General features: G+C 42.1%; 1 protein-coding gene across 1 annotated transcript in view; it reads right to left on the bottom strand.

Moving 5' to 3' along the window:
• POU2F1 (POU class 2 homeobox 1) overlaps positions 1-10,019 on the bottom strand; it is a gene marked incomplete at its 5' end in the record, with an annotated part of 173,525 nt that extends 163,506 nt beyond the window's left edge. The window contains one exon of the mRNA XM_082649327.1: positions 9,959-10,019. Coding sequence (XP_082505453.1) covers positions 9,959-10,019 — 61 coding nt within the window. The remainder of the gene's footprint in view (positions 1-9,958) is intronic.
• Between the last annotated feature and the right edge of the window lie 3,660 nt (positions 10,020-13,679).

Genomic DNA, 13,679 nt, shown 5'->3' with positions numbered 1-13,679 from the left:
AGACAAGATTTACTTATATAACTCAATTAGAGAAAAAAATAAGACTGTGTATAATGAAGTGCTGAATTAGCTAAATGAACACAAATTAAGTGCTAAATTCAGACAAAGTAGGACAGAAGCACAGGCTTGAGAGATCAGCTATTTGTGGAGATAGACTAAAGGACAGATAGGTCCCATATGATAAATAAGGATAACTGTTTTCAAACAGTGCACCCAGCAGGAGTCCTAAGGATCCTGTGGAAGGGTCTTAAGGGCCACTGTGGAGAGTAGAGGGAGGATGCTTCCACTGCCCCTGTGCCCATCTCAATCAGAACAGCTCCACTCACCTTTTAACATTAAGCTTCTGCCTAAAATTCATTTTGAAAAGAACTCCAATGACCTTTTGTTTGAAAACTCTCCTATTTACAAATGTAAAAGAAGAAGAAGAAGAAAAAAATCAGTGGTGAAGTAATTTGTCCCAGTCACCTGGGGGAACCCAGGTCTCCCAACTCCAAGTGCCACTTTCACTATACCACACCACATACCACGACATTCCAAGGGAGGGAACAGTGTGAGCCTGTGAGCAAAGGTTCTCACAGAGCATCCCAAACACCAGACTGACCAAAACAGTGGGCTTACTTTCAGGTCATATGACAGAACTGTGAAGTGGGAGAGGAGAGGAAAGCCCACGCTTCAGAATAAATATAGCCACCCTCCCAGAACAGCTCTTCAACACAAAGTTTTACGGCGATTTTTAAAAAACTTAAAACCTGATAAAAGAAACTGTTTGTGGTGGGTCTATAAGGGGACTTCCTGGTGGAATTGTTGAGTCATGCTATTTAAGGAAGTAGTAAAAGATAAGAATGCATAGGCAGGGATGGGTGTGAGATAAGAGAATGCCCTGAAATCAAGGACAAGTTTATGTTTGCCACAATGCAATACCTCCATTGTGTAGTTTTCAAGAGTATTGGGGTGTACCTCCCTCTCCCCAGGTGCTGGCTGCACATGGAAATGTACAACCTGCAGTATGGTGTCCCACAGAATCAATCTAAAAGCTAAAGCTTCTCCCTCTCTACAGCAGCACAAGTAATAAAATTGCTGATTTTACTCTTGTGCTCATGTAAGAAAAACTATTATAGTACTTTAAAAATGCTTCTGCTATCAATTTGTTATTCCCCACAGCATCCCTGTGACAATGGTATTATCACCATCTTATTGTTGAAACAACTATTGAAGCCAGTGTCAAAGCCAAAATGAGATGCCTAGAATTTACAATGTTCAGACTCAATGCTCAGTCCACACTCAAAGTGGCATGAGCATAAATCTCAATCCTATTATTTGTATGTTTATCACACATTTAATTCAGTAAAACTTTCTTGATTTTCACAATAAACTTGCAACCTCATAAGAGCCACCCAATCATGTCTCAAATGACAGGTCTACAATTGAATTTATCGCCTATTCCCCCAAACGGTTCCGTCTTCCAACTCCCCTACTTCTGTTCATGGCACTGCTTTTGATAATCTAAGCTCAAAACCCTGCTATCCTCTTTGACTCTAATTAGCTGCTAAACACTTTAAGGACTTTGATTATGGCTCCTTGGTCCAGAGCAAAAAACTTCAGTGATTCCTTACTGCCAAGCAAATGAAATCCAAACTCCTGCATCACCAACCCACAGCATTCAGAGCTCTCCAGAACAGAGTCCCAACCTGCCTTCCACCACTCTCCAATATGCAGCCTCAGTAATAGCTAACCTAGAAGTCTTGCTATTCCCCAAACACATTCTGTGCTCATTAAGCACATAACCTTGGGAAAGTCACTTAATCTGGGCTTCATTTTACTCAAAAATAAAATGGGCATAATAATATTTCCTGAAAGGAGCAAATGAGTTAATGAAAATGAGAGTGCTGCTATAAATTTCAAGGGACTATAAAAATACACACAGTATCATTATGTCATGGTTACAGTAATTTTATTGTATTTATACCTGCCTTGCTCCAGAAAGGATATAACATAGCCCACATAAAAGACAAAATAACAGGAGTTTAAAGATGGAAGCAATAAAACAAATGCAAAACAAAACATTAAGGACCTAAAATGGAACTGGGAATGAGGCTAAGAAAAATTATGGACACCATAATTGCCTATCTAAACTTTCAGATTAATAATTTGGTCTAAACACTGTAGTTTGATTTGAAAAGGAAATAAAGTCAATTAGTTCAGTGTCCAGAAGACTAAAAACAAAACCATTGGTCAGAAATAAGAGAGTTCTTACTGTAAAGACTAGGCAAGAATTTCTCCCAAAGGTCCTTATTCTGTGTGATGTAACTGGACAACATTCTCAACATCCTTACTATGGATTATCTATTTTCATTACATCATTGTTAGAGTGAAAGCCTCTTCAGGTCCGGTAATTGTCTTATTATGTTTGTATCTCTATAGCTTAAAGCAATTAGTCAACAAACCACATACCTTAATTTTTATATACTGGTTTCCATGGATCCAATGTCTCCCTTCCTATTTCAAATCAACTTGCACACCACCATATTAATCCTAGAACACTGACCGCTTTTGTCATAGGATTCCTTACTTCAAAAACCTCCAATGGCCTCCCTGCACATAGAATACCTCATTTTTTACGTATACAGCACAATCTTGAACACAACCTCCCTGGCAATGTCTTCCCATTCCTCTAAATTCTTTTCACCCGTTTAAATTCAGCTTAAAAATCTCACCTTCTACTAAAAGTCTGCTCTGACTAGCAGCAATGTGGTAGAGGGAGAGATGGGGGCATGGGGAGGAGGAGACTAGAAAGTCTTGTGTTCTCGTCCATTACTCAATAGTGAAGAGACTGTGGGCAAGTCACTAAACCGCCTGAGAATAATGCCTCCTCATCTGTAAAGGTTTTAGGATAGATTGTATCTAAATTACCTTCCAGCTACAACAGTTCTAGGATGCTTTGGTTCCTACACACTTGGACACACTTTGATTTCTACTCTGATCATTATTATCTATTATAAATTTTAATATGTAATTACAATTATCCCTTGGTAACCACAGGTGATTGGTTCCAGAATCTTCAAGGATACCAAAACCCAGGGATGCTCAAGTTCCTTATATAAGAGGATGTTATATTTGCATATAACTTATGCCTATCCTCTTACATACTTTAAATCATCTCTAGATTAGTTATAATACTGAATACAATGTAAATGCTAAGTAAATAGTTGCCAGGTACAACAAATTCAAGCTTTGCTTTTTGGAGCTTTCTGGAATATTTCTTTCCAATATTTTCGATCTGCAGTTGGTTGAATTCACGGATACCAAACTCACCAATGTGGAGGGCCAACTGTACATACATTGCTTTAAAATTTTTCCCTGCTAAGTAAATGCCACAGCAGTCTTCCACAGCAAAGTCTTATATTCCCTTGTTAGCCCCAAAGACAACTGGCATAGGGACCACGTACAAAGCAGCAGATATTTTTTTGCAAGCTAAGAAATGTTTAAATAATTATTTTTAAAAGGTTGATTAAAATATACTTGCCTACTGCAGTATGAATCAGCAAAAAAAAAAAAAGCATTTTTTCACTAAGCAGACTATTAAAATAAGTATACTAAAACAAGAAAATAGCTAAGTCACTTTTCTCTAAAAAATATATTCACTCTGCAGATTGGAAAGCTAGTCAGTACAACTCCGTTTCTGGAGGAGATGACCACGTGTTAAAAACAACTGAGCTGTTTTGTTTTATTTTTTGGCATGTGGGATCTTAGTTCCCTAACCAGGGATCAAACCCTCGCTCCCTGCCTTGGAAGCTCAGAGTCTCAACCACTGGATGGCTAGGGAAGTCCCAAAAACAATTGAGTTGTTTAACATACACAACAAAATGTTCACTTCCTAGCCATTCCTGTTTATACCTTCTGTTGCAATGAGAAAGCTCACCAGTCCAAAGAAAAAAAGGCCTACCCATAATTTTTATTACTTTACCAACTTAATGATTTAACTTTATATACTAGAACTATGTATGACTCCAACATAAAAAACCAATAAAGTTACACAGAGAATTATGAAATAAATCATGTGACAAATTAAACTGTACTTGCAAGGACTTTCAATATCACAGGCTGAGTAAATCTACTACCAACAATCACACTGAGCTAAGTTTGGTGCTTCACGTTGTCATTTTAAAAATTAATATTATGTATCCCCTTCTGGATGAATATCTAGTTTCCTGGATAGTACTTTTAAAAAGAATCTGATAAATCTAGAGGCTTGCTGATTTTTCTTTTGCTCATTGCTAGGCCTATCTGCAAAATCTAGGCAACACTGAAAACTTGAGTATTTGCTTAACTGGGAAAATAAACAAAAACAAAGGCGTTTTATCAGTCACTGAGTACAAATATCTTATCAATGCTCAATAAATTAATATCCTGCGGTAAAAACACAGAACTCTATAAACAGAGCTTCTTCACATCAGAGGTTCTGAAACTCAAGACAATTCTCATATTCCAAATTCTAAATATACTGTACATGCATCAGTAAGTCAAGCACTGGCTCCACTCATGCTATTTTTATTTCCATTGCTATTACCGCTGAAAGAGTTTATAAGGGCTCACTGCCAGTTTAGAACATAGTCAGAAATATTTCAGTACAAAACAAAACCAATTTATTCCTAAAAAGAAATATAAATCTATTAAGTTATTCAACTATCTTTATTTACAAAATGTCAACAATGTGCAAAAACATTCAGCAAAAGAAGATGGATAAGTAATCTGTGAACCATAATTATTACCTCTTTCAACCCTGATTTCACTCAAAAAGATATTTTTAAGCAACACAATCAGGATAAGAATTAAGGAAAATTCTGGCCCAAAGAGTTCCCTTATAAAGAGGAAAAGGACAAAAGGATTCATTTAGGAGGGATACAGAAACTCAAATAAGGCAGATGTATAACAATCAAATCCACACTCTAATACCTAATATTAGATTTCCTTGAGAAATAAGTAATAAACATGTTTGCTCAGGCATTTAACATTAAAGGAGGCAAAAGAAACAAGAACATGGGTGGCCAAAAAGAGACATGTTTTGTCTGTGACTTGTTCTGCAAACAATAATTATTTAAATAGTTCTAAATACAATCATTTCCATTAGGAAAACACATTCCTGCTTAAAATTAGGCTTCATAGTAAGTCTTTACTAATCACAAAAACTGTAACTGAACCAACACCTGTATAAAAGCAAATTAATGACAGTCATACACCAGTATTTTAAAAGAAAATTAATTTTAATAGTGCTTGAAAGAAGACTAAAGCTGTGGGCTTTCAACATTAAAAACAAAACAAAAATAACTGATAACATTAAGGCAATCACTACTACGTTATATTATAGTCCTCCTAGTACAAAGGAACAGACATTCATGAAAGTGAGAGACCAATTTTAAAAACACAACTTAAACACACAAACCCACACACCTAAACTCAAGATCAAGCAATACAGATTGAAGAAATTTTAAATGTTTCATTTTTAATGGCAAATACTTATGAAAGGCAACATTCAAATTTCCAGTTCTGTCATTTTAGAACCACCTGCTTAAGATATTCAAGGCTCCTTTAAACATCTTTGGTGGCTTTATGAGAGCAATTCAACATTGAGTCCTAAACTTATTCCAAAATCCACTGACCAGATGAATAACAGATTAATAATTACTTCAACCTATGCAGCAATGAAACACATTTTATTCCTTCTTCTTTATACTGCCTATCAAAGCAGAGAATAGTGAATTTAAAATATGGCAGAATACGACACCATTTAAACCTGAATAATAGTCGCTATTTGTTTTTTCCTTGACTACTGGGATTTTTGACAATGACAAAATGAAAGGAATTAGAAATTAGTTTGGGGCCGAGGTTGAAAATTACTTGAACAGTAATGGCTTGGAAAAACGGTCCTTTTAGAAATTAAAAATATTTGGTCAGCTGTCACATAAATTTTCAAGACCTAAATTCATAAGTACCATTATAATTACTAGATGGGGCAAGTTAAGAAGGAAGTAACAATGGGTTTTCTGAAAACTCGTGGGAAGCCACCTGACAGATACAAAAGGAGACAGGTAGGTTATAAACTTATGAAGGCTCAAAAGTAACCTAAAATACTCCATCAAGCTTGGCTCACAAGTTAGAGTTAGGAATAAGTCACAGCAATTCTACCACATTCCCAGGACATTTTAATCATCACTTTAAGATAAACTAGTTAAAAATATGATGGAAAATGTCTGACAGGAAAATATAATAGGTCAAAAATCATATGTGGAATCACTATCTCACAGTGGAACAATTTTAAAAATCACTAATCAATCAAAATAAAATGCACAACTTGTCTAGACTAAATTAAGACAATCCAAAAAGAATTCTGAATTATTTTTTTAAAAATCTGTTTGCAAAGCACATGCTTTACTGTAAGTATTCTACCTTATCTTAAACACTATAATTTCAACGTAACAGAATATACAGCCCTCATCCTCATCAAGTTCACTTTACTCATTGAAATAGCTACTGAGGCCAATATGATCTCTCCTTTATCCCAGGCTATGCTCTGATTAAATCAAGAAACACAGCTTCTTACCGGAGTTTGGGGGATTATAAAGAACCTATCTAAAGCATGCTCATGGATCACTTCTGTGATTATACTTATTTAAAACCATAGTCTCCAAATGAGAATTTGAGGAAATGAATTTTTACAATAGCATGGAAAGCCAACCAAAATATAAGGCCAGTTAACAATAGTCATCCTTTCCTGTATCACAAAAACTGAAGAAAAAAATTTTGTTTGTAAAAGGCAATGTACATTTTATCATCTTGGATAAAATATCTACAGCCTTGGTAGTGGTTAAATTGCAGCTATAAAGGAAACTGTCCTGAGATAAATGGTTTTCCTATGAGAAGGTTTCACTGCTACACTTCACCTCGGGACAATAAATCAAATTAGCTGCACCTTGTCCTCTGTTCAATGACATCATCAGTTTGACCACATCTTGGGAATCGGGTGCAAACACATATGCTATTGAAGGCATGAAATCATATTACTGTTTTTTGGTCTATCCAACCTCATGCTTCAGGTCTCTGAAGCAGTTATTCACCTGAACATTCTCAGGAAAGCTACAGATTTTTTTTTCCTGCTGCATTCAGGGCCAGCATACTGGAGGTAAAAGAATAGTAAGAACTGGTTATTTGAAATTGGCTTGCTTTTAGCCCATTAAATCTAGAATTTTGTTGTCAATTAAACTGAAGATTAATGTCTCACAAAATATGTATCTCGCAAACGACTATCAAGTGCCTTAATATAATTTCAAAGATTAAACACATTGGTGTTAAACAACACTCCTCTGATACTTTACTAGCTGGGGTTAAAAATCCACCAATGAGAAGCAACTCCATGTTTTTAATAAAAACACATTAGAACTATACAAAATTAAAAAGAAAGAAAACTTTACCGAGGGAAAGCCACCAAATCAAAATTACTATTTCTTTAAATAGCAAAAGTTTATCTGCCTTTCACAGACCAAATGTCCTAAGTCTACATAAAACATAAAATCAATCCTGGCAACTTAAAGAACGAGGGGTCGGTGTGCTGGGAGGGGAGTAAGTTCCAAGATCAGGGTAGACACAGTGCCTGTGTTTATTCTTCTATTTTCACTCATTTAACCATGACACAAACACTCAAAAAAAACCATAACCCCATTTCTGTTTTCAGGAGTGCTACAATTAAAATAAGCAAGTCTATGACAGTGATAGCACAAAATTAATATCAGCCCATTTTAAATTAGAATGAAGAGGCTGAAAAGGGAAGGCAGCACTGAGGAATTTTGAAAGTGCTGTTAATTGGAATTTCTAAAATACCTACCTATTCTACAACTCCTAGAAAAAACTACTGGTTTCTACAAATCCTGCAGACCTTTACAAAGCCTGAAAGTGTTTAACTTGGGGGTAGGAGCCAAGGGGCAGGGGTGAACTAGCCCCAAAACAAAGTGATTTATTTGTATTAAACCAAAATAGGTTTCATTCGCCTCTGAAAATGAGAAGTCATGGATTTTTTTTTCTTAGGCCCAATATTACAGCAAACTCTAAGAAAGTCTTTTTAAGAGAAAACAAAACACGACAGAGCTGATGCTTATTAGCTCGGAGCTGTCTGAACGCTGCTAAGGCCCCAAGAGGGTTTGTTTTGCCCGCGGAGTAGGGGTATGTGTGTGGAAGTTGGTGGGGGGGCGAGAGTCATTTTGGTTATTAGTAAATAAATCAAGCGGCAGAGAACATGAGGCCTAGGCCACTGCTAGAGGAGCCAAGGCCTAGCTCTCCCCCTTCTCTTCCCAGCACAGCCTGGGTTTGATCTCAGAGCCCTGTGGATTGCCAAGGAAAAAAAAAAAAAGAATCATATCGAACCACAAAAGCACATGGGGCGAATGTAAAATATAAACACGGCGTTGGGCTGTGAGTGGCTGTTATTAAAGGTCTGAATTACTAAACATGAGAGGCGGGGAAAGCCAGGCGGCCATTTCAATAATATAAACCTCCCCGAATTAGACATTATTCAAATGAGAGAGGTTCAGCTAACCAGAGAATCGAGAGGACCCAGCACCCAGCAAGAAAACAGGAGTACAGAACCAGGGAGAGGGGATCCCCGCCCCTACCCAACTCCCAGCCGGAGAGGGGAAACCAAGAATATTATCAACTTGTCAGCCCAGCCGGCTCTGGGACAGGGGCAGGAGGGCAGCGCTTTACATCCGAGTTCCTGGAAGGCCTGCGGGCGCTTCTGGGGCCTGGGAGCGAGAGGCCGTCGAGGGCCCCGGGCCCCGTCGGTCCGGGTCAAGCGCAGAGGCGGAGGGGGGGCGGGAAGGGGCAGGGGGAGACAGAGATCAGACCGCGCCAAGCACCTTCAGCCCAACTCCCTCGGGAATCCACGGCCGCCCGGGGACAGGGGGCTTTACCAGCACCCACTGAGACCCCTTACCGCTGGCCCGGAGCACATGGGGCGGCCCGGCAGGACCTGCCCCTCGGAGGGCAACTTTCCCCAAGGGCCGCTTTCAACCCAGTCCGCCCCCAAGGGGGAGAAGCGGACCCCTGCGCGGGCTCCCCACCCCCTCCGCCCCGAGGCCACCTCGCAGCGCCCGCGACCGCTCACCCCTACCCACCTACAGCGCAGGCCTGGCTCGGGTCAGGCCGCTACACTGGAGATAAGTGGGGCGCGGCCGAGGTGCCCGAGTCCGTGACCCCCGGGCTCAGCCCCGCTCGGACCCCGGTGCGGCGGCGGCGGGGCTCGGGCGCCGGCAGAGCGCTCTCCACAGGCGCACCCCCGGCCGCCCTCCGGGCCGCCCCCCGCGGTGGGAAGCGCCCCCCCGCCCCGGCCCGCTCCCGGGGGGAGGACGCGTGCGGCTGTCCGGCCGCCGGGGTCCGCTCCGGCCCCGCCGCCTCCCCGGCATTGTGCTCGCCGCCACCTCCATTCCCCCTCCACGCCCCCCCCAACCCGCGCCCGCCCGGCCCGGGTCGCCCGCCCGCGCCCCGCCGCCCCAGCAGCTATGAATATGTAAAATGTCTTTATTGTCCTCTCCCTCTGCCCCGGCCCCGCGGCCCCGCCGCGGACCCGCTCGGGTTCGGGCTCGGCGGCGAGGAGGCGGCGGCGGCGGCCGGCTGAGAAGGAGGGCCGGTGCCGGCGGGCGGGCGAGCCGGCAGCGGGGTGGGCTGGGGCAGGAGGAGCGCGGTGGATCGCAGCCCCCTTTGCCCCTTGTCTTCCCCCTCCGCCTGGCCTCTCCGAGCCTCTTTCCCCCTCCGTTCGGCGCCCGGCGGGGGTTCCGTGCTCCCCGGCCCCCCATCTCCCCGCCGTTAATTATAATAATCCTGAGTACTAATAAATTATGCTAAGTCGCGGGGGGGGGCAGCGGGAGCCGGGGTTGAGTATGAATATGAATATGTAAAATGCTGTAATGATTACCTGCTGCTGCTGCCGCCGCGGCTGAACTCTCATCTTGACTCGCTGCTCCTCCGTCCGCCATTTTGAATATTTTAACCAAAATCGCCCGGTCGATAAACCCTCCCTCGCTCCGGCTCCCCTCCCCCCTCCCGCCCTCCATGCCTCCTCCCTCCTCTCCGCCCCCTCCCGCTCCCTCCTCTCCCCGGGCGCGCGCCAGGGGGCGCGCGAGGCCGTCCCCTTGGAAGAGCCCCACCCCTTCGGACGCTCTGCGCACGCGCCCCCTGGCCGCTGTGGTTCTTCAGTAGCTAAAGCGCCCTCAACCTGCCAGTCACCCCTTCGCTTCTTTTTTCCTTCTGGGCTCTACACATGCGCGACTTTCTCCGCGCGCCTGAAAAGCAGTCCGCACATGCGCTACTTCCCCTTGGCTGCCTCCCGTTGCGTAATCTGTGAAGGGTAGTACGGGGAGCACTTGTGCCTTGTTACTATCATCCCTACTCCTACCGCCTCACTCCCCTCCCAGTTTTACTCCGGTTTCCCCCAGTGGCATTCTAAAAGAAGCGCAGGGGACACAGCGGCCAAGAGGGTGGAGAAGCGTGGAGTATCGGTGGGCGAACCAGCCCGCGTCTTCTACGCTGCGCACTTTTTAAGGCTTTCCGCGCTGTTCAAACACTGACAACAAAGGAGGGGCCTTTCCCCTCTAGGTAATTTCCGGCCCTGTGGGCAGGTAGGGGCGGAAACGCCTTCCGCGGGGAGCAGGGCTGGAGGCACCTGCTGGGCCACGCGCGGGCATCCCGCTTTAAATTTGAATCCGAACTAGTCCCCGCCCCCAGCTCTGCGAATGCTGGAGACCCGGCCCCGCTAACGCAAGGGGGAGTGTCCTGTGGTGGTTTTAATTAGCCCCAAATCTGTTCTGCTCTATTTGTGTCTAACACCCGGCTAGCTTCCTCGCTAGCTGGGAGTTTTATTAAGTCGCTAATTCCCGCCCCTACCCTTGTTTCACACGCCTCGCTCGCCGCTCACCGGATCGTAAGAAATAGCCGACCCCCCGGCCTATGGATAGGCATTCTCCCTTTCCTTTCGCTTAGGAACATCTTTTAAAACCTAACAGTAAACTGGAAACCGACGACCTAGTAAATAAAAATGTCGAAATCAGCGGTAGCTTCATCATGAATTTTACTTTGCTGCTTCTCAGAGTAAATATAAGGCGTTTTCCATTGTAAATATCTTTTTTTGTAACTAGTCATAATGTTCAAAGATTTCTTTCTTTGTAACTAGTCATAATGTTCTAAGATTTCTTTATCTTTAATGGTAGATTTTCCTGGACAAGACCCTGGTCTAATTATTTTACGAATTTTTAAGCCCTATGATTTTCCCAGTTTTTTTAAAGAGAAGTGTACTGTATTTCATGGTTACCAAAATAAAAAATAAAAAAAAAAACAAAACTAGATAGTCTGTCTTGAGAAAAATGACTGTAAAGTTTAAATTGGATAGGATTACAGATTCTACACTGAGAAAAAAACTGATCTCTAGGAGATAGCCAGCAGTTATTTTAATGGCTAAAGTTTTAATCATGGGCCTGCTAATTGAATTTCTTACACTGTGCAAGTACATACAGTTAAAGCTATTGTCAATGACAGCCAATGAATTTCGGGTGGTATTGATTTATTCATGGCAATTAAGCCCTAGGGTGTATGCATGACTGTTTAAGCCAAATAATTGGGCTACCCTATAATCTAATTATTTCAAACTACACCAACCAACACACGGTTAAGGAAATGTAAAATTTAATCATGTTACAATTAATCTGTAAATATGGCCTGAGTTATATTCACCAGCATTACTATACGGAAAGTCTCAGAATCATCAACCTATTTGAAACAAGAGTTAAGTACATGGCCCTGGTCTGAGGGCAACAAATTTGAAATCATCTTAACTAAAAGAAACGAAGTCAAATACCCTTATTTAAATTCTTATCTTCTGTTTAAACTTTGTTTTGTTCTTTGTTTCAAAAAGTAAATTAATATGACTTTCAGAAAGTAATTGAAGCCAGTGCATGTGCTATTCATTTTTTATTATTTTATGTCCATAAAAGGAAATTTTTATGGAATGAATTGTTATGTAAAGAATAATAGCTCTGTGAGAAAAAAAAAGCTTACATAGTCTGTATCAATGATTCATTTTCCTCTTGATGATAATATTTATGTTCCCAAATGTGTGCCCAGGGCCTAGCATAATACCTGAGCATAGTAGTTACTCATAAATATTTGTTGAATAAAAAATAATGAATAATACAGTTTTATGTGTTAGGATTATTTTAAAAATTGATCAAGTCATTTATTGAACAAATATTTATGAACATCAGCATTCTGCCATAAACTTTACTAGGTGCTAAGGATATGAAAACATGTAAGATACTGCTTTGACCTCAGCAAACTCAGTGTATCAACTATTTTTAATCCTCACAACTCTGGGAAGTAGGAACTCTGTTTATCCCCATTTTCCAGGATGGGGAAATTAAGACATATAGACGTTATATAACTTGCTTGTATTAGGGTTCTCCAGAGAAACAAAACCAATAGGAGATATATATAACTTTATATATATGAAAGAGATCTCTAATAAAGAATTGGCTCATACAATTACAGAGGCTGAGAAGTCCCCAGATCTGCAGTCTGAAGGCCTGAGAACCAGTGGTGTAAGTTCCAGTCTAAGTCCAAAGGCCTGATTCAACTTTATGTTCTTTCTACTACGATCCTAATCCCCTAATATCCATTTCCATACATGTTCCCTAGATTTGTTTCTGTATAAATTAGAAGACTCAAGGAGTTCTTTTTTTTTTAATTTAATTAATTGATTTATTTATTTTGGGCTGTGTTGGGTCTTCGTTTCTGTGCGAGGGCTTTCTCCAGTTGGGGCGAGCGGGCACCCCTCTTCATCGCGGCCTCTCTTGTTGCGGAGCACAGGCTCCAGATGCGCAGGCTCAGTAGTTGTCGCTCACGGGCCTAGTTGCCCCACAGCATGTAGGATCTTCCCAGACCAGGGCTCAAACCCGTGTCCCCTGCATTGGCAGGCAGATTCTCAACCACTGCGCCACCAGGGAAGCCCCTCAAGGAGTTCTTTTGAAGTGCTGTGCACTCCCTCATAAATCAAATAATACCCAGTTCATGATGGGCAGCTCAGGTCTCGTGGTAATTTGGTGGCCCATGGTTAAGCATTCAGTCTCTACTGAAGTCCAGTAGCAGGCCAAGAACTACTTCCCCAAATGAGAGTAGTTATCTATAGAAGATGGCAGGGCTTTGCTCTAAAATTCTAATGGCCTGAGGTGCAGTTCAGTTGTTGGGGCCTAGCAGCATCCCTACCTACCACTGACACTTCAAGCACCTTTGGATCTGCTGGATCCTATGGCCCAAGTGGCAGAGCAGCTTGCACAGCTGTCTGGACCTGCTTCAGAGCTTTCTCTTATTCTGGGTCTCATTCAAAACAACCAGCTTTTTGAGTCACTTGGTAAGTAGGTTGGAGTAACACACCCCAAGGAGGGCTTTGTTGCACCCAAAATCCAAAGAAGCTCACTAGGCATTGTGCCTCTTTTTCAGTTGTAGGATATCTTGACGTGCCCCACACCAGTGGACCCCTAGAAATTTCACTGAGGTAGAAGCCCCCTGAATTTGTGTCAGACTTGTTTCCCACCCTCTGACACGCAAATGTCTTACCAGTAAGTCTGAAGTAGTTGCTACTTCTTGCT

This window comes from Grampus griseus, assembly GCF_964374135.1.
Source record: "Grampus griseus genome assembly, chromosome: 1".
Taxonomy (NCBI): Eukaryota; Metazoa; Chordata; class Mammalia; order Artiodactyla; family Delphinidae; genus Grampus; species Grampus griseus.
The sequence above is the reverse complement of the archived record's forward strand: the minus strand, read 5'-3'. Positions and strand labels throughout refer to the sequence as shown.